The sequence below is a fragment of the Balaenoptera physalus genome (genome assembly GCF_965194825.1).
Source record: "Balaenoptera physalus genome assembly, chromosome: 14".
In the NCBI taxonomy this organism is placed as follows: Eukaryota; Metazoa; Chordata; class Mammalia; order Artiodactyla; family Balaenopteridae; genus Balaenoptera; species Balaenoptera physalus.
In genome coordinates this window covers 52,767,258-52,792,270 of record NC_138893.1, presented here as the reverse complement: position 1 = coordinate 52,792,270, position 25,013 = coordinate 52,767,258, and the positions used below count along the sequence as shown (strand labels likewise).

The 25,013-nt window shown below is 55.4% G+C and overlaps 1 protein-coding gene and 1 long non-coding RNA gene across 5 annotated transcripts; one reads left to right on the top strand and one right to left on the bottom strand.

Moving 5' to 3' along the window:
- Positions 1-787: 787 nt before the first annotated feature.
- Positions 788-21,314, bottom strand: LOXL4 (lysyl oxidase like 4). 4 transcript variants are annotated; one of them, XM_082424106.1, is made up of 15 exons: positions 20,935-21,314; positions 16,387-16,701; positions 15,626-15,804; positions 14,498-14,703; positions 13,032-13,070; positions 12,639-12,858; positions 11,624-11,807; positions 11,294-11,448; positions 10,361-10,528; positions 9,154-9,316; positions 6,678-6,921; positions 5,473-5,588; positions 4,654-4,790; positions 4,161-4,272; positions 788-2,078 (listed from the first exon to the last, which is right to left on the bottom strand). In XM_082424106.1, the coding sequence occupies exons 2-15, from the start codon at positions 16,664-16,666 to the stop codon at positions 2,011-2,013; spliced, it is 2,271 nt and encodes a 756-aa protein (XP_082280232.1). In that variant the 5' UTR covers positions 16,667-16,701; positions 20,935-21,314; the 3' UTR covers positions 788-2,010. The 4 variants fall into 4 exon arrangements, with proteins under 4 accessions (XP_082280232.1, XP_082280229.1, XP_082280231.1 ...); XM_082424103.1 differs by having other exon boundaries at positions 11,624-11,810; positions 20,962-21,090; XM_082424105.1 differs by having other exon boundaries at positions 20,962-21,090.
- On the top strand, positions 21,304-25,013 carry LOC309642517. Its single transcript, XR_014253235.1, has 3 exons — positions 21,304-21,435; positions 23,198-23,328; positions 24,376-25,013. It is a non-coding gene; the product is annotated as an uncharacterized lncRNA (long non-coding RNA).

Here is a 25,013-nt window from a genome sequence, read left to right as displayed (position 1 = left end):
CTTTTTCCAAGAATTAGAACTGGCTGCACCTATCAAATGTGTGATGTGGGCAGCAAGACTGAGACCAGAGCCGGTGGCTGGCTGCCTGGCCTGCTTTTTCTGGCCTTCTTGGAAACTTGGATCCAGCCAGAAGCTGTGGGTAACCTCCCTGCCTGAATCTAGTCATCAGTCACCACACGCTCCCCCGCCAGCTACACATTCTTTCACAGACCATTGGGTGCATGTGCGAGTATAATGTTGTTACTGTTTGGGAGATGTTTGCTGGATCCAACAGGAAATCAGTCCTTCCCTTGTTTACCTAAACTGCCATGCCAAAGTATAGTGCTCCCTCTGCTCTGATGAAGGAGGTGAGGGAGTTGAGAAGAGGGATGGTAGAGGAGAAGAAGGAAAAGCGCACTTCTTTGTATTCACAGAGGATACCCCAGAGCGGGTCCCTTTTTACTGGCTAAGGAAGGGCAGCTCTCATGTGTGAGGACGGGAGGACTATTTTAATTTTGCCCCATCTGCCACCATTCACTCTGGCCTTGCAGCCTTGGTTGTAAAAAGTTTACCATCTTTGGACTTTTCCTTCTTTCCTCCTACTTTTCATCCCTTAACCTTTCCAACCCACGTTTCACCACGGAGCCTAGGGAGGGAATTGCGAAGCAGACTGTAGGCTGATGTCGGAGAAGTGCAGTGGGGCTGTTGTGAGTAATATGTGGGCTCCACACATCTTAGTAACCAGGTCACCAGGAGTGAAAAGGGGTAGAGTTAGGGTGCTGGGAACTGCCAAGAATCACAGCCAGTCTTGTCTTCGTAGCAGTCCATAGTGAGCAACCTTTATTGGCATTAGGGCATCAGACCTGTAAGGGTCATCTCTCAAGTGTGTCTTAGTGGAGACAGGATTAAGAATCATGTCCGGGAAGACCATGGGATTTTATACCACCTGAGCAAGGGCATACCACAGCCACGTCAAGCAGGGATGGTGGCCTTTCCTAGGTTTAGCCCTTAACTAAATTAAATGTTCCCCCTTCTGACCTCTCCGTAGTCTCCTGTCCTCCACTGTACCAGACCTGTCTTCTTTTTCCTGCAGAGATGAGCGGCCTGTTTGACCCATGTTCTTTCCACTGCAAAACTTTATTCAATGCAAAATTCACTCCAGAAGCCTGGGGGACCCGACCTTTAGGCCGTTCCTGAGGCGCACAGTGACCTTGCCTGCCGGGGTTAGGGCAAGTGTTCTTCCCTTGGCAGAGGACCTGGCAGCAGCTGGGGTCCACAGCGCCCCGGGACTCTCTCTGTTCGGCCTCCTCTTGCTCCTCTGCGGGAAGGCCATATCTGGCCACTCCTGTGAATCTTGCCCTGTCTCAAGCACTCAGTAACTGGTGGTTTGGGCCCGTCAGGAGATAAGGGGATGCTTGAGGCCTAAGCTTCCAGGGATATTAGAAACACACATATGTGCAGTAGGATAAAGGTAAGGGCACTAAAGAACAGACTCTTAAGAGAGTATGGTAGCTGAATTCTAAATGGGGACATATCAAGCAAGGGACTGAATTCACCAGCTTCTTTGCCAGTTGTGACTTTGATACAAGTTGTGTTGCACAGAGCTTCTAGCAGAGAGCTGACCTCTCCTCCTGTGTATTTTGGTCCTCCTCCAAGACATTGGCAAAGCACCATTTAGATGGGGGCTGGGCCATACTCCATTCCTAAGGAACTGATAGCTCCTGAACCAGGAACTCTGGGGCAAGATCCGGGAAAGACTGGGTCTCCTATGGGAGAGGAGCTCAGCTGAACAAAGCCTGAAGGCCGTAGTCCAGAGACCAAAGGCCCTCAGGGGACAGACCCAGAGCCATCCTGAGGGAGCAGTGCCGTCCTGGTATGGTGATCTTGCCATCAAAAGGCTTCCTGAGCAGGTTCTTGGTGCCCCTTGGCACTGGCCCCTTACCCTCTGAGTTAGGGCTCTGTGAAGGGCATGGCTCCAGTAAGCTGAGGTATCTGGTGTGTGGGCAGCAGCTGGGAGTGCGCAGGGGGGCTTCAGATGAGGTTGTTCCTGAGACGCTCCTGCTCCAGGGAGAGCTCTGTGTTAGCGCGATATGAGTCCCCTGTGGACCAAAGGAGAACAGGTAAGTAGTCGACCCGACCAGAGTCTCATCCCCTCCCTGACAACTTCACAAACACCAAGACATCCTGCCCAGCTCAGCCTTTCCATTAGGTTAGTCGTGGGCACAAACAATCCGTTTTATGGAAACAGATGCCAACAGATGCGTAGTTTCAGGGACATCGGGAAGATAGGCTGTTGAGTGGAAAGGTTGTGCTGGTTACTCTCCCTTGCCCCCTCCCCAGGTTCCTTCTCTACCCTTCTTGTTCTCTCATGCCCTGGAGACCTGACCCCTAGAGATTGCCTCGCCCTGGCTCCCTCATCTTCTGATTTCTGACTGATGTAGGTCACTGGGAAGAAACAGCACGAGATTAGAGGATGGAAGGAGAGAGGCCGGGGCACTTCTTCCCCTGTTTGTGCAGTGATGGTCTCCCGCTCGTTGCTCCCTCCTCCTCAGTGCTAGCGCTCGCCTGGCTCCAGGACACACTTTGCCCCTTCAGGCCCAAAGTGATAACAACATTCCACTCTTGCTTATCCCTGGATGTCTCAACACTCCTCATCTCCTTAGTCCTACTCACACCTCAGTATAGTCCTCTCGTTAAATAACCTCCTAGTCTCACCTGAGTGTGCCCTGTGTTTCCTGCAAGGACCCTGGAGGGGTCAGAGCTGCGTAGTGTTCTTTCCTTCCTTGCTGCCCTGGACCCCTTGCAGGCTGCCAGCAGCATCACGGAGGCTGCGCCTCCACGCCGGCAGCCTTAGGTTCCAACCCCTGATAGCTCTCATGCTCCTGTCTCACTTAATGGCAGCAGAATCTACTCAGTCTCACGATTTTCAAATCCTTATTCCTCTTCTCACTGTCTTCCATCTGTTGCCAGAGCTATCTTCTGAAAACATAAATCTGATCTTCCTGCCTCCTTGACTGAAATTTGCTAGTGGTTCCCAGAAGCCCACGGGATCAAGTCCATTCTCTCGGCAGGAACCACTGTAACCCTCCCTGCAAAGAGCTCTAGTGGGTGTGACTACGTAGCCCTATTTTACAAAAGAGAAGACTTCTGAGGAGGAGATTTCCTCACTGTCTTAAAGCCAGAAGGTGGTGGGACTGGATTTGGTGCCCAGTGAAGCCCTCTGAAGCCAAATCCTACGCTCTTTCTCCTCGTCCCCTCTCTGACTTGTGCCTCTCCTTTGCAACCAGCTCAGATGTCCCTTCCTCTGGGAAGCCTCGGCTGGCCTCCAGGTGGTTGCTCAGAGAGCGCTCTGCTTGCTCAGCAGTAGTTCACAGCGGGCTGGGGTACCCAGTAGGGTTGGGGTTATCCATTTGCATGTCTGCTTACCCTACCTGACGCCCAGCTCTGCATTTTACTCCTATTTATGTTCCTAGTGCCTGGCAGTGTTCAGCACAGAGGTAGGTCTTAATAAATGTTTGCTGACTAAACGAACAAGCCTGCTCCACCCTCTGTGTGCAAGGCGCGGGTGTGACTGCACACACCCCACAGCAAATACAAGCACTTTAAACTCTAAGATAGAGGAACTGCTACCTTTCTGTACAGGCAAGTGAGGCAACCGCCTCCTTACTCTGCTCCCCACTGGATTGTTGCTTCTTTGCCTGAAACTACCAATCCTGCAAGTGTCCTGAGCCCTGTTCTCCATGGTCTGCGTCCTGTAAGCAGTGATCAGGGCTGGCGGTAGCAACATGGATCTGGGGGACTTCTACGTTTGCCTGTGAGGCAGTCAGCCTGGGATGGAGGCAACTAAGAAAGACCCCATGAAAGGAAGGGGAAAAATAACAGACTGGAAAGGGGAGATCCTGACATGGCCTGAAGTAACAGAAAAGATTCCAGGACCGATGGGAGACTGAAATTACAATCCAAACAACCTTAAGGACAAAGAGGGATGCAGAAATAGTTATTGGGTGGGGCTGATGCAGCTCGTTCCAGAAATCTATGCACTTCTATGAAGTTGTCAAAGGCAATTCATCTCTGTCCTCTCCCCAGCCTTGTACACACACACTGAAGTCACACACAGGGACACAGGGTCTTCCAGCGTCCCGAGCTCGTACGGCGCTGGTCTCACAGTGGCCCGCAGTCACCTGTGTGGCAGTCGTGCAGCCAGACCCGTTGCCCGTCATATTTGCAGCGGCACCGCATCACGTTGTTCGAGAAATCGGACTCTGCCACCTCGAGCTTGGGGTTCACGACCACCTGGAGTGAGAGATGGGCCAGCTGAAAACAGGTGACTTGGCTTCTGAGTTGACAGTGGCTGTGGTATCCTTTACATTTCATGTAGTCTTGCAAACTGTGTTCCTGTTCTTCATTAATCCTTACAGTCACCCCAGGAAGTAGGCATTAAGGTCCTTATTTTATAGATGGGGACTGAGTTGTGACAGTGCCCCTTGTTCACTGAATCGGGACTCAAACCTAGGTCCTGGATTCTGATCCCTTCCCCTATGGTGTAGCTCCTTCAAGCGCCAGATCTGTCAGAGATCCTATTTATGAAGCTCTCTTTCTTCACTTGACCTCAGGGAGCTTTTGGAACATCTGGAAGAAATGGAGCTCCTGTGGGGAATCCCTAAGCCCACTTACCTGGAAGATATAATCCCCAGGGCCCACGTCTGTGATATCCACCCACTGGCAATCAATGTCATGTCGGTAGGTGTCCCAGCAGCCAACGGTCACGCCCTGTTCCCCAAAGTTGGCACATGCGTAGCGCCTCTGCATTCCTGTAATGGAGGGTGCTGACAGTTATTGAGGCCCTGAATAGGTGCTCGGCACCAAGCACCTGCTAGATCTTTCACATCCTTTACCATTTAATCCTCACACCAGCCTTGCCAATTAAATGCAATTAGACTAGGGGCCTGAGCTTCAGCTAAATATCTTGCCTCTCGGAGCCAGAATTCCTACTAAGCATGAATCCAGCACCATAGCAAAGCCCATCTGTGACAGAGATGATTTCTTTGGATGCACTAGTGGAAATTCCTGTTGGCCTAGGAAATGTGATTAGAAGATTCCAGCCCTACTCTGCTAATTCATTTGCCCATCCAACCCTGAGAAGAGCCAGTGTTTTACCATGCCATTTCTAAGGGCGAGGAACTGTGGGTGTGCGAATAGGAATCAGACACTCCATGCTGAGTCCCAAAGGACTTAGCAGAAGTGAAACAGGTCTGCAACTATTATCCAAAAGAGAAAGCGTTAAGCATTTCAAAAGTGGTACACGGTATGTTGGGAATGCAGAGGAAGTAGAGAGGGTAAGAAATTTCTCTTTTTGAATCGCCTTGAGTGCTGACTGTTGCCCGGCCAGAGTCTCCAGCTGCCTGAGGCTGTTACGCAGGGCGGAGGGGATCCTGAGCCCAAAGGGGCCGAGGAATATAACAGAGGAGGATATTCTGACAGGAAACCACATACCTTTAGGGCAATTTGTGTCCTCTAGACAGAAGCTGGCCTTGTGCCCCTCAGCCACCTTGGAACCATTGAGAGTGAGTAGGTCATAGTGGGTGAAGACCTCAATGCTGTGGTAGTGCCTGCAGAAGGGGCAGAGCTGTCAGCCTGGCAGCAACAGGAGAGGGTCCTCACAGAGGAGCTGGTAGGGAAGACTGAGGCACTAGGCCCCATCATTACCCAGAGAGGAACGTTACAATAGCAGGGCAGTGCACCCAAGATGAGTGTGACCCATGGCCTACTTTCCTGGCACCCCTGCCAGGCAGCAAGACATAGCTGCCCTCGTCACCTGGGGTCCCACCGGGTGAGGAGAGGTAAAAGCTCCAGGAGACTGCCTGGCCACAAGGCCTGAGGCCTGCAGGTGGAAAGAAGAGACACGTGCAGGGAGCAGCCCAGGAGCGGGGTTGCTGAGTGAGGAGGGATGCGTCCTCTGCTCCCTGCCAGCCTCGGCCCAAATTGCTACCATTGTTTCCAATCCAGTTCTAATGACAGCTCTTCATGCTGCGGGGAAAGGTACTTATTATCTCAGCAAGGCCAAGTCCCAAAGTCACTGCCTGTTCCTCTCAGCTTTCCCCAGCCACGGCTGTGTCCTGAAGGAAAAAACCACCCTTCTCCGTTCTGCCTTTGTCACAGACATCATCTCTCCTTCTGTCTGGGTTGGAAGCTCCAGATAGGAAAGAACGCTCATTGTCTCCTGGCAGCGCCAGCAGCTCTTCCTTGCGGGCCTCGCTTTGCTGCTGCAGAAACCAGCAAGCTTTTTCTGCACAGCCAGCATCCTGGATGGGATGGCTATTTTGGGTCTCCAGGTTTCTAGGAGTCCCCACTTCACCTGGCTTTTAAAGACAAGGCCTCAGGGCCAACAGAAAAATTGTCCAATATCGTTCTAACAGAGACCAGCTCTGCTGGCAAGGACTGCTCTGTTGGACACTGTGGTGGAGATGGACATGTGGGTACCTCCTGGGCAGGCGAGGGAGTGATGGAGAGGGCAGGTTGATGCTCCTGGGATTCCTCACTGCCGCCCAGAGGCAAGGCCAGGGAGGCGTCTAGGAAGGAAGGCTCTTTCCCAGAGCACACGTCCCTCCCAGGAAGGCTTGCCCGGAAAAGACCAGACCGGTTGGCTCCCTGGACCCTGGTTTTGTCCCCCTAGAGCCGAGGCCTGAGCAGGCACTAACCTGTGGCACTGGTGCCAAATCCAGCTGTGGCGTCCTGTCTTGGGACGGAAGTCAGCCCGGCCCAGGTTGTGGATCTGTGAGGAGAAGCGCAGGAGGCGCCGGTGTCCGTAGGGCCAGTCCATGCGGTCAGCTGACTGGGAGAGGCAGTTCTCTTCATGGGCACAGTACAGCTGGCTGAGCGGGCGGTCCTCCAGGTAGGCCGTCTCCTGCACTAGCTGGGCGTTCAGCACGAGGTCTGCAGCACCTGGGCACGGTGGAGACCCAGAGGCTAGGAAGGCAGCCGGTTGGGCTCCCTGGCCTAGGGGGACAGCCTTGCCTCCAGACTAAGCTCTTTTGGAGGCGCCGGAAGAGTAGGGCAGTTCAGGAGTCAGGAGATGTGAGTTCTAATAACAGGAAAGATCTATCCCCTTAGCCTAAGCTTGCTGGCTTTGGGGCCAGACTACCTGGGTTCCTCTCTTGGCTTGATTTTTAGTTACACCATTAACTAGCTCTGTGACTTGCTCAACCTTTTGACTTTCATTTTCCTCATCTGGATGATGGGGAGAAGAAGAAGAAGAATATTAGTGTGATAGTACCTGTAACGTGCTTAGATCATGGTTGGCCCACGGTAAGCATGCGGTTGATGTAAGCTAGTATTTCTTTTGTAGAATGCGTCTCAGCCCATAAGTGCCTCTGTAGCCTAGCTCCTATAACCCCTCAGTAAGCTCTGCTGACCCCTAGCTTGTTACCTCAGCTCACTCTTTCTCTGGGCCTCAGTTCCCACAATGCAAGGGGCAGAGGGAGAGGGCTGGAGAGCTGGAAGAGTTAAGCTCTGAGCCTGCCCCTGGGTTCTGCCGTTCTGGTGCATTCTGCTGCAGTTCCTAAGCCTGTGCTTCTTCCAAGGTTCCTGTTCTACCCTGGTTGCTATCAGGGGTGTTCATACCAGGGCATCCTGTGCATTCTCCTCTGAGGCATCGTGGGCATTCTGGTGGGTAAGAATCCAACATGCTAGAGCCTGTGTCTCCATAAGCTGCTCAGTGCCTCTCCCATTCCCTTCCTGTCACAGGGGCTCTTACCCTCCTCAGAAGCCAGCATGTTGTCCCTCACTATGTCAGTACAGAAATGAGGAGATCCACAGCTTTTGCCATGTAACGTCAAGAGAGAAATTTGCCAATTCTCAGTGTTTGTTCATGCAAAAACTGGGTTACACTTTAGATTTGGGGCAGAGCTATCATATGGGTGAGCCTTGCACTGATGATGGTGAGATGGGAACCCAGGTTTATTTCAGGGGACAGGTGTCGAGGGTGGGAGCTGGTTTGCTGGATGGTGTCTGTACTACCACTAAATGCTCTTGGAATTCCTGAGGCATATTTTGGAGAGAGCTAAGGGTATGCCCACTGACAAACCCCAGAATTCCTGAGGGAAAAGAGTGCTTTCAGAGAGAAGAAGAGAGGGTAAAAGCAAGAAAGAAATGAGAAAAATTACAGAGGAGAAATGGGGATGACCACAGAGATGGCAGGTCGGCTGTCTGTGCTCAGCTGTTGTGAAGCATCAAATGCATTCAGGAGAAGAGCTGCCACTCCAGGCAGTAGAACAGAGGGGAACAGGTTCCTGGGAGGGGAGAGACGGGGAAGCAGGCCCCAGTGCGCTGGGAGCCTTGATTCTGGAGGCCCAATGGGAAGCCCCATCACCCTGCAGGGGAGGGTGTGCTGTAAGGGCTGGCACTCTTCCAGTTTGCGCTGGACAGAGAGGAAGCCCTAGAGCTCGCTGACAAGAGTTAAGGATGTCTTGGCATTGAAGCCTGGCTGGGAAGAAGGTCAAGTGGCCACTCAGGTTGGTGGCAGCCTGCAGCCTTTGGACTGGATACGGTTATCCTGGCCCAGACCCAGTTGGCAGATGTCAAACAGATACTTCTACCCCAAGAATCTGGGGGTGTGGGGCAGACCGATGCCTCAAAATGGTCTTGGCCTGAAGTCTTTTGGGTAAATCCCACAGCTCACCATAGGCCCCATGTGTCCTCACATTTCCATACCCTCTACAACAGTTTTCAAACTCTTTTCTTACTACAGACTGTAGTAAGAAATATATTTAATGTTGTGACACACATAAATAATTCCAAGAGAAAAATATTACCCTTACTAAATGTATCACATCATTGTTTTCTATCCTGTCTTTTTAAACTATTGGTCGTGATGCAAAAATTGGAAAACACTGTTGTGTATCCTTACATTTCACGTATTCTCTGTTTTAATTCTCACAGTAACTCCACGAGATGGGCAGGGGAGGGTTTGTATCCCCGTGTGGCAGGTGATTTGGCCACACACATGGTAAATGGCGGAGCTGGTGTTCTGCATCCAGCCCTCCTTCCACTCCCCAACCCTGCTGGCCTTGGAGCTGGGACCAGCACTCAGGGCCCTCCCTGAGGACAGGAGGTGTGGGCTTGCAAAATTCGGGGATCCCGGGCCGGCCTGTCCCACCAGCCCCTCCCGTTACTCACTGTCTGTGCAGGAGACTCCGGCTGAGAAGTGCCCTGCACCGTGGGAGCAGTGCACCGGCCCGTGCCTCTGACACTGCTGCAAGGCCAGCTCTGTGCCTGAGCAGTGCACCCCGCTCATCACCACTTCTCCGGCCCCCGGCGTCCCCTGCCAGTACCAGGTGTCCTAAGAAAACAGCCAGCACCGCCCAGTCAGGGCTGAGACGTGCTCTTAGAGTCACCTGACTCCCATCTGAGGCTTGGACCCCATCAGACCACCCACACCGGCTGTGCCCAGCCTTGGCCTGAAATCTTTAGTGATGCTACTTTGAACCCCTCTGGTATTAGAAACGTCTTCCATGTATTGAGGCAAAAATCCACTGCTATGGCTTCCACCGCTGGCCCTGTTCCCATCACTCTCCCCAACGGCGGCCCTCAGCTGTTTGAAGAGGATGGTCCTGTTCCCTTCCTGTTCACTCAGGCCTGTCCCATGTCCCCAGCTGTTCTTCATACGACCCTAGATGGTCGGTTGTGCTCGGGGTTGAGCCCAGTTCTCCCGGGTGAAGTATGCCCAGTATTAGCTGGCGGGCTAGTGTGGGCGAAGTTGAAGAGGTTTCTCCATGGCAGCCATGCCCCCAGGCCTCTTGATTTTGTTTCCTTGATATCTTTTGAATCTATCCACTTGTTTCCCCGGTCCAAGCCAGCACCATTCTCAGCTGGGCTACTGCAATAGTGTGTTTCTCTGTATTCATGTTAATCTCCACCCCAACTGTTTGCAGAACAGCAAGGAAGAAATCTTTTAAAAATCGGGCTTTGAATGGTCTGGCCCGTCTCCTCCTTCACCCTCGCACTTCACACCACTCCCTCTTGATAGCCGCACTCCACCCCGGCCCCTGATTTCCTCAACAGAGTCAGGCGTTCTCCGGCCACAAGGTCTTTGCGTGGGCTCTTTATTCCTCCCCCACCTCGTCTGGCTCACTTCTACTCATTTCTCCTACAGACACAATTATGTGCCTGTTGTGTGAACGTTTTATGAATGACTGCATCCCTCACTTGACTGTGTGTGGCGACGGACTGCCCCGTTAGGCAGGAACTGTGTCCTGTTCACCACAGTATCCCAGCACCCAGCATTATATTGGCGCATAGTTTCACTCATAATTAACTGTTGAGTGAATGAATGAAGGGTCAGCAGCTTTAGCACAGGAAGTTTGGGAGCACCGCAAGGACCTACCTTGACGGCATGGTTGGCAAAGCCCAGGCCAAGCTGTCGGCAGGCCACCATGGCTTCGGTGAGGCCCCAGTGGTCGCTGCACACGGCCCCCCAGCGCTGGACCCCGTTCACGTCCACCTGCACCTCCACCACCCCTTCCTCGGGGCTGCGTCCGCCGGCCAAGCGCACCTGCAATGGTCAGGGGTGTGTGAGGGGCGGGGCCGCCTTAGGAGGGGAGAGCTGAGGGCTGCCGGCCTGGAAACCTGCGGCCCTGGACACGACACTCCCCTTCTCTGGCTTAGTCTCCTCTGTAAAGCGAGGCCGTTTTATCAGATAGTCCCTAATGTCCCTGCCCGCTCGAGAAATCTGACTGAGTGCCTGCACCTGGGGCTCCCACTCTGGTACTTGCCCTCCTGCTACCTGAAATCCTACCACTGATGACAATGTGCCTATTGCCAAGGGCTTTCGTATCTATCGTCCCGTTCACAATGACCCTATGGGACAGCTGACCCCATTTTACAGAAGAGAACCAAGGTCTGAGGCGAGAGACTTGTCCACAGTCCATGTTAGAGTGACCCTTGAACTCTGACCACCCCGCTCAGCCTCCCAGTGCCCCACTCCCCGGTGCTGACATCCTGTGGCCCTCTGCCCTAGGCGCCTTCTCTCTCAACTTCACAGGGGACCTGAGAGGGTGGGGCGGGAGAGCCCATGCATCTGAAGATGCATGATATTCTGAAGATGCATGATATTCATGATATTCCCATTGATATTCTGACATCTCTGAAGGCTAGAACCTGGCCCTCAGGGGAAGTAGGCCCGGCCAGGGGAGACTCACAGAGGAGAGGGCCTTCCAGGCTGGCTCCAGGCAGGCTCTGGGGCCCAGAGCACTAGCTGCCTCTCATGAACCGCTCCCCACTGGCTCCAAGCAGTGTCCCAGGCTAGCTCGGGGCTCACCTGATCCTGGAAGCCCAAGTTAGGGATGTTGCATCTCACGGCAGCATCATTGACATGCTGGCAACCATTCTGGGAGCCTTCCAGGGAGGGGCAGTCACTGAGGGTGCGCTCATATCCCCCGCAGCGCACCTCACTCAGGTGGATGGGCCCCAGCGCTGCAGAAGGGAGGGAGAGAGGCCATGGGAGGCTCCAGCTCTGCAGCCCCGCACCTGCGGCTCCCCCTCCACAGAAGGGGAGAACCGGCCTGGGCCCTGGCACCCCAGCATCACCAGTGGGTGGACCAGTGGCACATCCAGGCTCTCCCACCCCACCCCAGGCCTCCTCACTCACCTTGGCCCAGCTGGGCCCCAAAGAGGGCCTCCCGAGCAGAGCCGAAGCCGAGCTGACGACACACGACGCTGGCGGAGATGAGGTTCCACCCGTGGTCGCAGACCGTGCCCCACTGGCGGTTCATGAGCACCTCCACCCGGCCCTCGCCCACCTGGGCCCCCGAGCGGAGGCGCACCCTCGTCTCCTGCTGGGAGAACACCTGGCCTCAGGGAGGGCCGAGGAGGCAGGGGTAGGGGCTACACCCCCGCCAGAGCCCCTTCAGGACAGGCAGAGCCAAGGCCTGGAGTTCTGACTTCTGTAGCTATTGCCCTGAATAAGCTGTCTTTCTCGACCTCCCCCTTCCTCGGTGACAAAGAGCGGCCACAGTAATCACAGTAATAACAAATTCCAGCCCTAACAACAGAGCCTTAGGAGTTGGGGTCCCTGGGCTTCACAACCTGCCCCCTGCTCACTAGGCGAGTCCCTTCCTCTTGCCCAGCCTCACTGATGCTTTGTCCTTTGGGGCTGAACCCAGAGCAACACTTCCCCAGCAGATCTGTGATTTTAGAGACCCGTGGGGACGTGTGTCAATGAAACGCACAGTGGGCAAGTCATTTCCGTTTTAATGCCCTCCCGCCCACTCCGATTTCATCGAGGAGACCATCTCACGTGGTGCTGCCCTGCCCCAATGCCTCACCAGCACTTGCTCATTGCTTTTTATAACGAAGGGCCAGGCTCGGGCTCCATACCTTCGGCCCTCAACGGGATGTAGTTACAATGTAATTACAGTTTTTATGGTTACCTTCTATTCGTGGCCAGTGATGTCAGCTTTCCATTTATGGTAGGGTTATAAATGTCCCTTTTAAGTAAATCCCAAAGTTGTACGTTCTGTGAGCTGCTCTCCTCCTCCTGGTCTGAACGATGCCCCCTTGATGGGGGTGGTTCGCCACTCCTCCCCTGCCTCCCCGTCAGTGCCTCCCCGTGGGGCAGGGTCCTGTGAGTGGGGCCTGTGCCTCCAGGCCTGCATGGGACCCACCTCTGCCCAGGACTCCTTGTGCCCGGGCTTCGCCTTCAGAGGGCGGAAGCGGGGCCCTGCCACACAGCTGACCACAGCGTGCATGCCCCCCGGGCAGGCCGGCCGCAGCTTGCCCTGGGCTGGTGCCACCTGCACCTGGCAGTTGGCCATGTGGGGCTCTGTTCCCAGGCAGTTGACCCGGTGGATCCAGAAGGAATTCTTCTTTGTCAGGCTCTTCAGTCTGGAAGACAAGGGAGACTGAGGGCAGGGGAGGGGTTGAGGGCTGTGCTCAGGACTCAGGGAGGCCAAGGCACTGGGGAGGGGAGAGGGGACTGGAGGGGAGGAGAAGGGAGGGGAAGCAGGCCCTTCATGCCACACCCCTTCGCATCCTCCCCTGAGGGGGCTGCTCCTTACCTAGACTTGGGATCCTTCATCTTCGAATTCCAGACTTTCCTGGATGGGAGCAAACAGGCGGGGAGTCGAGTGGGTGCAGAAGCCCTACCCGCTGCCACCCGGGCTCCTTATAGCTGTCCTTGAGTTTGTACTAGACTCACAGTTTGTAAACTTGTTCATTAATCTTATTTCCATGCTGAGCTTCACCACAGTCCTGAGAGGGTGGCCACCCCACAGATAACGATGATCTCCATTTTACAGGGAAGGAAAGCAGGGCGAGCAAGTTCCCTTGACTAAGCCCAAAGTGGGTGTCTCTTCTGCACCGGGCTGCCCTGGGGCGGGCAGCTCCAAGCTCGCCCTTCCCCCAGTCCAGATGAAGGGCAGCCTTCAGGGAGCAACCGGAGAAAAGGGGCCCTGGGGAAAGTCCTCTGGGGACAGGTGGAAGTTGAAGGCCCTTCTGGTGGGGGCTGCCCCGGCAGAGATACTGAGGCTATAATCAGGGCTGCCCTCCTCAGGGGAGGTAGGCGAGCCAGCCAGGCCCAGATGTGCAATTACCGGGCAGCAGGGAGTCAGCGACCCAGATCCCAGTCATCCTCAAGGATGGGGCCACGTGGCTGGTCTTGGAAACCAGGGTCATCTAAGTCAGAGACACAGGACAGAACAACTAAAAGTGATTGGGGATGGGCAAGGGTAGATGACTCAGCTGCTTTGTGGGAGGCTTATCCCTTGATGAGAAACATACGACGTTTCCACTGACAGAGCTGGTAGAACTGACTCGTCATCATTTACAGGCTGATGTAATCTTGGGACAGTTCTGTCACGTTTCTGACAATATTTTTATGTTTCCTCTCCCAAATGCCACCCCACCCCACTCCTGGCTTGGACGCAACCCAGTCAGAGCCTGGCTTGGATCACAGTTGAGGAAATTCACTGAGACAAAGTTCAGACAGTTCCCTGCGGATTGGATAATTGAGGCCCAGATGCCCTACCAAGGCCCACAGCTCGTTGTTGGCAAAGCTGAGACCAGAGCCCAGGCCATCTGGACTTGTGGGCAGCACTGTATCTTTACTTTACTAGTTAGGTCTAATTTTTTAATCAGGGACACAGTTTTACATTTATTTACATTTCATTTGGGGAGTATTCTGTACTATAGTCAATTCTTTTTATCTGATTGGCCAGGACGATGTTTATTTTCTGATTGTTTCCAGAAATTTCCCGGGGTCTCCAAGTTCATCCTCACTCTTGTCTTAATTACTGAGGGATCCATAACCCAGGAAACCCAGGCACATTGCTCCACTGGGCCCGTTTCCCTCCCAATCCCAACACCCACTGAATGTCCCCCCACAGACACTACTCCTGCCAATCTCACTGCAGTCTGCAAGGTCCCACGTCACACACAGACACGTGCACGCGCGCGCGCACACACACACTCAGCCGCTTCCACGACCCCGCCTTCCGCGCGGCCCTCCAGCCAGCCGTCCTCCTACCTGTAGTAGTGGCTGACGACAGGCGCCTCGCTGGGGAAGCCCAGCATCCCGCACACCACCCTGCTGTTGTTCCTGGTCCAGCCCTGGTCACACACCTGCCGCCAGTGGCCCTCGTACTTCACCTCCACAGCTCCCTCGGTCACCAGGCTCTGCCTCTTGGCGCTGGCAAGGATGGGCTTGAGCCGCACCTCCTCCAGCCGCCGGCCCTGTGGGATGCGTGGTCACCGTGGGCCCCAGGATTCCTGCCCCTGCTGAGCCCGCTGCAGGTCTTCACGTGGGAAAGCTGGGGCTCGGAGCACTTAGAGGTCACCCCACCCAGCGCCCGCATTGGACGGGCCAGGAAACGGAGGCCACGTGGCTCCGTCCTTGGGGATGATGGGGAGGCATTTGCCGAAGGCCACACAGTGAGTAGGAGGCAGGAGCTCGGTTTGTTTAGGGTCCTTTTTCCTCAACTGCAGAGAGAGCCAAGCAGATCCATGCTCCCCTGGGATCAGGATGGGAGCCCTGGAGTCTGGGAGGCTTCCACCAGGCACAAGGGGGCCTTCTTCACGCCACCCTGGGGAGGGCAGAGGACGGGCACAGACCAGCTGCCTGAGACCACCAGCAGGATCCTTTGGCCCACGAGACCCGCTCCCTAATCCTGGATGACTCGGACCAGTGCGAAGCCCCCTGTCACGGCCCGCCGCATTCAGTGGGCCACGGCCAGCTGTCCTCAGGCTGAGGCTGTCTGGCAGCGGAGGGTAGAGTCAGAGACCTGCCCTGCCTGCTCCTGCTGTTTGGCTTGGGCTGTTTTTAGCTTGGAGCTGTCTCAGCCAGGAAGAGACAGCAACTGTGGCCGGACCTTGTGGGTGAGGCAACCCCTGCCCGCTGCTGCCTCCCTCATGGGGAGCAGCTTCAGTGATTCCCGGCAGGCCCAGCCTCTGATTCCCTGCCCGCCCTTTCTCAAGCTGGGGCCCTCTACCCATGCACCTGCTCCAGGCCACAAGCAGGCCTCAGGGCCCCAGGGACGCTTCTCAGCCCGCGCTCTGCTCCCCTTCCCCTCCCTCCTCCTCCAGGCTCACCACCTGGAGGCCCTCTGTCCCCTGACCCCCTCCTCAGCTCAGGCCAGGGCCTGAACGGCCTCCTCACCTGGGGCCCAAGGGCATTGGAGACCCTCTCAGAAAGGTAGCCACGCTGGCGCTGCGGGTGGCACACCACCCCGACGTCCTCCGAGTGGCTGCAGTCACTGACGCCCCAGCCATTAGACCTGCACTGGTCCAGGGAGCTCTCTGTGCCCACACAGTGAACGTTGTCCAGCCAGATGGGTCCTGTGGGGGAGGGGACGAGTGATGCTCAGGGACAGGCACAGAGATGCAAGTCACGGGCTCTACCTCCTGGATAGGACCCCACCGTTATCAACTTTCCTCTTCCAAAGCCTGAGTAGAAAATGGGGGTGGAGAGAGGAGTTGGTTCTCCTGGGAGCTTGGTATCTACATCCCTGCCTAGTGTCTCCTCTTGGCCTCAGGTCCCATAGAATCTGCTTTTGGAAAATGCCAGGTAGGTCTGTTAATTAGGTCTACCTGTTCCCTCATTCATCCATCTAGTCATTCACTCAACAGCATTTGCTGAGCACCTATTGTGTGTGATTGCTATATTCAAGGAACTGAGAGTCGAGTGGTAGTGATGGTGGCGATGGTGGTGGCCTCACTGCAAGTGAGAATGGGAGGGTAGGACAGGTCATTTGCAGCTGGAGCACTCAGGAAATGCCTCACAGAGGTGGTCATTTGAGCTGGGTATTAAAGGACTGGTGGGAACGTGATAGGTTCTGTTGGAGCCTCAGGGAGCCCAGCCTCTGAGAGAAGCCCGCTACCATCTCCTCGTCATCCTGCAGGGCAGCACCAGTCACTCACCCTCCCCTGGGCCATACTTGGCGCTGTGGGCCCAGGTCAAGGCGGCTTCAAAGCCCAGCTGGCGGCAGGCCACTGTGGCCTCCTGAAGCGCAAAGTCGTCATCACACACGGTGCCCCACTGGCCCTGGTGCAGCACCTCCAGGCGGCCCTCCTCCAGCCTGCTCCCTGGGCCCACCAGCCGTAGCTTCATGGTTCTCAGTGACTGCGGCCTGCTGGGCGGGGTCTGGCCCAGCATCAGGAGCAGCAGGGGCAGGGGGAAGGCAGCTGGTAGGGACCACATTGTGGTGACTTCAAGGGCTGCTGGGGTCAAGGCACCTAGGAACGAGTAAATGTGACAATGATCACCACGTCCACCCCTGACCTCGGGTCTCTTCTGCTAGCAGAGACAAAGGGTAGCACAGGTCTCCCCGAGAGTGTGTGTGTGTGTATGTGGTGGCATGGATTGAGTCTGGGCTCTGAGATTAGTCGATCTGGTTCAAACCCACCATTCCTTGGCCATATGACCTGGAGGAAGTTTAAGTTTAGCCTTTCTGAGTCTCAGTCTCCTCATCTGTAAAGTGGGGGTAGTAATCCTTATCTCCCAGTGTTGTTGTGAGTGTTGAATAAAGTATGGATGTAAAGTGCCTACGTAAAGTGCTTATCACGAGCCTACCACATGGTAAGTGCTCAATGAACAGCTGTTTTTGATGTCGTCTTATATGTAGAAGGTGGGGGTGCCTACACTTTGAGTCATGGGGAGCCCCCAGGGGCTAGACTGTCCAAGCTGGAGGAGATAGAGGATATTTGGATCAACTTCCTGACTCTAGGAATAAGGAATTGGGACCTAGAGAGTTTAAGAGACTTGCCCAAGCCACACAGCAAGCTCCACCTCTAGGTCCACCTACATGCATAATTTTTACATTGAGTCAACAAACATTTTTGGAATATTTTGCTTCAGGCCAACTATTAGGCCAGGTGCTGGGAGGGACACAGAAGTGAACACATCAGACACTACTCTCTGCCCTCATGAGGCTCAGAGATGAGGAATCAGAGAAGGGACACTTAACCAGGGCCTTGTTGGATGAATAAGAGTTCTCTTGGGTGGGAAAGGGGAATTCCAGGTAGAGAGAACAGGATGAGGAAAGAAGGAAACAGGGAAAGAGGTGAGTTTGTGCAAGAGCAGGGAGTGCCCTTTCTTAACCCTGTACTGCAGTATTGGGGGCTTGGAGGGGACTGAGGTGGAGGGACAGGCTGGGGCCAGATGATCAAGGGCCTTGTGCACCATGCAGAGGGTTTGCCCTTCATCCTGTAGGAAGTAAAGGGCCCTGGAAGGGTTTTAGGCAGTGACCATACACAGGAGAGGGCTCCCATCTCCAGGAAGCTGTCGTCATATGCTCTCTGGGTCCTTACAGGGGACGAGTTGGGGGCTGGTCCTCTCCCCCTCATACATTAGCAGCCTTGCTCCTAGCAGCAGGGTTGGGAAGAGCACAGAGGACAGTCACCCCTGGTTAGAGCTGTTAGAGTATCTGCAGCCACCAGTGCTGAAGCTCCTCCACAGCCAGCTCTACTGCTGATGGGAAGCTGAGGCTGGCCCGGAAGAGTGGATGGAGAAAGTTTGGGTCCTTGGCTTCCTCTTTGGTGCTTGAGTCTTAAAAGGGCTCATTCTGGGGAGACCCCCCTTTCTCCCATGGCCACTGCTATTCTTGGGGGGATTCCTTAGCTGGTCAGTCTCAGTAGGGAGCGTCTTACAGGGCCCCCTGCCATTCCCTTCCCCACAAGCTGGTTTCTGGCTGAGAATCGGTCCTTATTCCTGGCCGCACCCAGTCCCACCCCCTTCAGCTACCAATCCGCCTGCTTTGGTGAGCCCAGGGCTGCGGGCAGTAGGCTCCTAGAAGTGCACATGAGGAGCTCAGGAATGAAGCTCCACGGGAACAGACACTTTGTATTGTGCCCCCAGTGCCCAGAGTAGTGCCCGTAAATATCTGCAGATGCGTGGATGCAAGGTGGCATAGCACTGCACTTAAACGTACAGACTGGGGGTCAGGCTGCCTGAGTTCACATCCCGCCTCCACCAATTGGTTTCTGGGTGGTCTTGGGCAAGTGATTTAGTTTCTCAATCTCAAGTGATTTTGTTTTCTCGTAGAGTTTATCCCCTCTATAAAATGGGGGTAAGATTCTCGTGAAGATCAAATGAATGAATACGCGTTAAGCCCTTAGAAGAGCAAGCTCTCATCTGACAGCTATTATTAACAGCAACTGAAACAGCTACTATGGAACCATTGGTCTAGGTTGGTCCCAGCCTCTCTTTGGATAAAGAAGGAATGGAGGCCACGTTCCCAACTCAACATCAAGTCCCCAGTACTGCCACCCTTCTTTGCCACACTTCCTTCTCAGACTTAAGCACTGTTTTCTTCATGTCCCTCCCCGCTCAGGAGCCGGTGGGGGCTCCCTGCCGGCTGTCACCACACGCAGAGTGCCCTCTGCTGCTTGGGATGTCCCCCTTCCCTCCTCCCCGCACCCCTAAAGAGGAGGTGGACAGCTAGGGACTGAGCCAACCCGAAGTCACTGTGGGTAGCAACCTCCCCCAGATGACAAGAGAGGATAGAAAGATTGGGCTCAGGGCCCACCAGCTGTTAGGACCCAGGGGTCACACTGGGTCTGGGCTGAGAGATGACCCCGCTCCCTGTCAGCAGGAGTCAGGATGCTCCTCATTCTGCCACCAAATTATGTGACATGATTCAGATGCTTTCTTCTGAGACTCAGGTGCAACACCTCTAAAATGAGGGGGTGGCACTGGAGGTCCCCCATCTATGATATGCTTTGATGGGCCAGGGGGTGGGCTGGGCAGGTCAGTTGTGTAGCTGTGGCTGACATCCCCAGAGCACTGTGGAGGTCTTATTAGAGGCTGTGGACACTCCTGGGCCTACAGGCTCCCTCCCCTCCAAGGGGCCTCCGTGGGGACAGGGGCGGCCTTCTGCTGAAGGATCCTGGTGCTAGATCAGCTCCCTTCTATGAAAGCCGCCCAGGAGGTGGATGGGCGGTAGCAGGAACCGAGTCACATGTAGGGAGAGCCCTCTTCCCAGCCTTCCTGCCCACTGCACGTCCCTCTGCAGCTTTCGCTCACATCACACTTGTCTTCTCACGTTTCCCCAAACACATCCTTCAGTTCCCAGCCTCCAAGCACTTGCTCTCACTGCTCCTTCTACTTGGGGTACCCCTTCCCTCAATCTCAGATTGTTAAATTCCTACACATCTTTCCACACCCAGCTCAAACGCCACCCCCTCCATTAAGTCCCCCGCCCAGACCCCCACCTTCCTAGCACTTGGTGTCTTTGCTTCCTGACTCCACAACCCAGTGGAGTGTCTCCCATAACTGTTCCCCCAGAGCTGAGCGCAGAAAAGAGGACCAGGCTGAGAAGCCTCCCTCAGAGAAGGAAACAGCCTCAAAAGTGGATCTTTTCCAAAGTGAAGGAGAAAGGGATAGAGTGAGGCTGAGGAGGAGGGCAGGTTAATAATAAGTTTATTATACATTTAAAAATATTTATTGAATACTTATGTCCACTTTATAGTTGAGGAGACGAGGTCCAGAGAAGCTAAGTAACTTGCCCAGCCAGGATTCAAACCCAGGCAGCCTGGCTCCAGCGCCAGGCTCCCAGTCAGGAGAGAGATGGACACGGGAGGAGGGGAAGATGGAAGGCAGGCAGGGAGATGAATGAAATTCCACCCTGTTGCTGGTTGATTTATGACCCAGCCGTGGTGTGAGGGCATTGGGCTGGATGCCAGCGCTGAGTGCAACCAAGTGACAGATCCAGGATCCTGCCAGCTTGGAGAAGAGAGGCACCTGATCCAGGTGCTGCCAGGGGACTCTGGCACCTGGCTTGACTTGGCCTTGCTAGAGAGGCTGGAAGTGCCCAAGGGTATTCAGGAGAGAGCGCTGGGGTGCTGTCCTGGTGGGAACCAGGCTCGGGAATCACTCGAAGCCTCTTCTCTCTAGCTCTTTGAGGAGGGGGTGGGGTTTCCCCTCTCAGCCCTGATCGCCTCCCTGGGACCACTGATTGTGGTGACCTGACACAGTGCCAGCAAATGTCCACCTGTCCGGGCACAAGACATGTAGAGTTTGAAGGCCTCTGCCCACCCTCCATCTCTGTTCCCAGTCTCCCCCCGGCCCCCAGCATACTCAGCTTTGGTCTGTTTTTTCAGAGAGCCCGGCTCCACCCTGCCTCTTTGTCCCCTGTCACAGGAATGACGCCTGAACCCACCTGCCCCTTCCCCTGCCTCCCCCTCCCCTCCCCCAGGAGAGGCCAGAGAAATGGCTACACTACACGCAGCGTGTCCACAAACAAGACACGCAGGCACCCCGAGGCCACGACGCACCACCCTGGGCGGGCATGGGGCCAAGCTCCCCAACTCGGTCACTTCCATTGGCAGCAGGTTGGTGAGCGACTAGGGGTCTAGGCTAACTGTTCATGGGACCCCCATCCCTGCCACTCCCGGCCTTCAGGAACCCTCAGAGACGTGCTGACCCCCAGAGAGACAGAAGTCGGACAGACAGGACAGCGAGAGACAGACCTGGCCAGGGGCCAGGCAGGGGCTCACCAGCTGGAGTGCGACGTTGCGGGGCTGGGGCCGGGGCTCCGCGGCCGGGCAGCGCTAACGGGCCTCCTGGGGCACCCTGGGGCCCTTTTATCCAGCTGCGGCCCGCGGGCGTCCGCACCCCGCCCCGCCCTCCGGCCGCCGAGGAGGTCCGCAGGCCCCGCCCCCGGGCGGACCTGGACTCTGCGGGCGCCCCGCCCTGTCCGCCCCTCCGAGGGCCCGGCGCCCCCGTCCCCGGCACGCGACCCGGGGCGGCCCGGCGCCCATCCGCAGCCCGCCGGCCCGGGAAGTCCCGGGGTCGCGGCAGCTGTTTTCCGTGGAAGGAACTGGCGCGCTGCAGCAGGAGGGACTGTGTGGGAGGATCGGCGTTCCCGGGAAAGGACGGCGGCTCGGCGCCAGCGGGCTGCGTTTGCCCGAGTGCCGCTGTGGCCTCGTGAGTCCCTGTCGGAGGCGCAGCTTCCTCGTCTGCAAAGCCAGGTGGTGTGGCCACCCCCAGAGTTGTCCTGGGAACTACATTCAGTGGGTCCCTAAGGTGCGCAGCGCCCTTCACGTGGTAGCGCTTCACTGTCCCACCGGCTTGGTTACTTCGGACAACGCAGGCTCCTTTCGGCGGGGGCGGGCAGGGGGGCGAGGGGGCTCTGTTAAGATGAGGTCGGGATGGTGGGGTGTAGGTGTGCTGTCTTTGGGGTAACAGGCGGTCCTCTCCATAGCCCTGGTCCCTCGAAGTTTATTGAGTACTGCGGGGGCATGAGGCCCCTTGTACAGTTGGGAATACTGAGCCCCAAGAGACACGACTTGCTCCCCAACGTAATAAACCGTAATGGAGCAAGCTGAAATCCTCCACTACAACCCCTTACAGAGCTGAATGAGGCAGCCCTGGCCCTTGACAGGCTTGTAGGCGGAGAGTGTATGCGGGGGGGTGGGGTGCAGGGAGACGGTGGAATAAGACAAAAGTAGGAGGGGCTGACAGAGGGGAGTCCCATCAGTTTTGGGGGGCACCCAGACGCCTGACGGTTCGTCCAGATTCTTTCCCCCAGTCCTGGTTCCTCCCAGTTCCTCAGTGCCCGGGTCTGTAAAATGGTCAGAGTTCTAGCCTCCCAGCTTCCTCCCTAGGCCCAGATCAGTGCAGTCTGATTCCCCCTCTTCCCCCCACCTTGCCTGACTGTCTTCCAAAGGCTCCTTCATTCAGCGCATCTTTGATTTTCTCCTACTTGCTGGACAGGGGGCGGATGGGAGGGGCTTCCCGGTTGGTCCTGCAGGCAGACGCACATAAGCAAACATCACTATAAGGCAGAATGTGATAAGGGCTAGGGTAGCACGGTAGACCTTTTTGATTCCTGGGTGACAGCCAGGTCACACTGACCTGGCCACTGGAGGACCAGTGTTCACCCCTGGCTGCCCATGGCCCGGATGTCCCCCCAGTGCCCTGCCCCACCCCAGCTGGGCCCAAAGAGGACCCTGTGATGAATCAACAGCAAAGAATGCTTCCAGCCTTGGTCAGTGGCAGCAGTAGTGGCCCAGCCCCTCCCCCAGGGACAATGAGCCAGCTGTGGGCTGGGGTGCCAGGTATGCCTCGGCCCCCGCCCCACGCCCAGCCACCTCTCATGCTGAGCCAGGAACAACACGGGAAGCTCGAAAAACATGGGCTCCATCTGCTGCCCATCACCCGCCCAGGCCTGGCCGCCCAGAACTAAAAATACCCTGGAGGCCAGGGGCTGGCCTGGGCTAGAGCCCAGGGAATGAACGGATGCTGCCCAGAAGTCCTTTAACCTTCGAGTCTCTGGGCAGAGGCTGAGGCTGGGGAGCAGTGGAAGGAGGGACTTCCCAGGGGTCACTGTGAGCCCCCTGCTTCAGAAGTGCGGGGCTCGGGTCCCAGGCCCAGCTCCATCACTTACTAGCGGTGGGATTTTCTCAGCTGAGTGGCCATCTCCTCATCCTTAAATGCTGTTGCTCTGGGGGTCAAATGGGACAATTCAGTTCATCTCAATAAGCTTTGACTTGATGGAGACTGTCCGCTTCCTCCTTCGTGCCTGACTGTGCTCACAGCCTCAGCTGCCGCCGAGACCCTCTGCTGCACTCTTGATATACAGGTCTGTGTCCACCTCGACTCTGGGGCCCCCCTTGAGCTTCTTATTTATCTCTAAACGAAGTTTCTATCACAGGGCTTAGCACCCATAGCAAGTGTTCAATAAGTGCTGATGGATTGAATAAATGGGCTGCTTTGTGCTTTTTGAGCCAGACCTGGTGGAGAAGCAGACAAGCTGGATGTGAGATCCCTGTCCGCAAGGAATTTGCAGAGTGGTGAGGGAGACAGACCCACAGTCAACGAAACAGATGAGGCATCATCGTCATCATCATAACAGCTTGCAGGTGTGGAGCCGTTGTTCTATGTATCATCTTATTTAATCTTAAAATCCCTGTGGACAATACTTTCATTACCCTCCTTTTGCGAATGATGAACTTGGGGCACAGAGAGGTTAAGTGAGTTGGCCAAAGTCACACAGCTCCTATTGGCAGAGGGTAGCAAGTGGTAGATTGGAGCCTAGGCACAGGGCTGTGAGGTTACAGAGGAGGGACGTCTGAGGATTGAAGGCTTCATGGAAGAAGAGCCTTGAAGGATGGATATGATTCACTAGCTAGAGAGGTGGGAAAGTGGGGTGGTCATGAATAAAGCTTTGGAAGTCATGGAGCACTTTACAGATGTCAGGAATTTCCCATGTCCCCTCACCCCTCACCCAGTCCCCCAGGGCCCCAGGTGTAAGCATTGCCATCTGCCCGCCCCTCTGAGTGAGGAGCTGAGAGATTAAACAGTAGCTAACACAAATCCCTTCCCCATGGGGTGTTCCTCACCCCTGCCCAAAGCAGAGCCTGGCCTTTCCTCCCAAGTGGGAAGGCCTGAATCTCCTGCACAAAGCTGTGACCTCGGACATTGCCAGCAGCCCCCGGGGAGACCCTGGCTAGAGTACCCAGTGCCATGCCCGCTGGGCAGAACTTCCTCCTCAGCAGCCTTTGGGACTCAGCCCCACCTCCTTTGAGACTCAGTATGGAGGAAATTGCACATCTTGGGAATTGGGGACCTGAATTCTAGTTCTGACTGACTGAGCCATGTGGCGTCAGGCAAGCCATTTTGCTGAGGCCAGTGTACGGCCTCCAGCATCCATTGGTCCTGCCTTTGCACTCCTGCGCTCTGACATCCCAGGGCCAAACTGCTCTCCTCTCTTCCCTGCATCTCGGCTGACCCTGACTTCAGTAAATCCTGCGCAGATGGACCTTCCTAATGTGTTGTCATGCCCTAGCTCAAGAATCTTCCGTGGCTCACTGTTGCCCACAGGGTACAGTGACTCCACTGTTGCTCCTCCTGTTTCCTCTCCTCCTTTCTCCCCCGACTTCATTTTCCACCTTCTACCTGTTCTTCAGGCCTAACTCCAATTCTAACTCCTTCACGAATTCGTCCATGAAACCTTGCATAAATGGTCTCAAAATATAAGGCGCTGGCCGAGTCACGGAGCTGAACCAGACACAGTCTCTGCCCACCGCCTAGTGGGAGAGATGATTCGAAGACACAGCAGTGGTGGAGAGCAGACCGTGATAACACAAAGCAGGACAGATGGAGGAGGAGAGACCATTTCAACAGAGGACAGGTTTTCCCTTTGCTGAGAGCTGTTTATTAGGCTTGTGTTTAGAGTGGGGTTTGGGGAGTGGGAGCTGAGGAGACCTTAAGAAATCTTGGGGATGGGGGAGTGAGGAGGTGGATCTAGCCAGGCTGGAGAGGCTCACCAAGGAGATGGGCCCTGGGGAGACAGGAGCGAGGGGTCAGCTGGGTAAGGGGAGGACATGTGAGGGAAGAGCTGCTTCAGTGGAAACGTTAGCAAGCTTTGCTTTGTGATACGTAATGTCATCTTCCTCCCTGTTCCTCTGAAAACTTCCGAAAAATCTGTTACTCAGTAACATTTGCAGGGCTTGGGCATGAGTCAAAGGGGGCCTCATACCGTATGTCCACGTATCTAAGAGTTAAAAATCAAACTCACTCACTGTCAAATAAAACATGGTCTGTC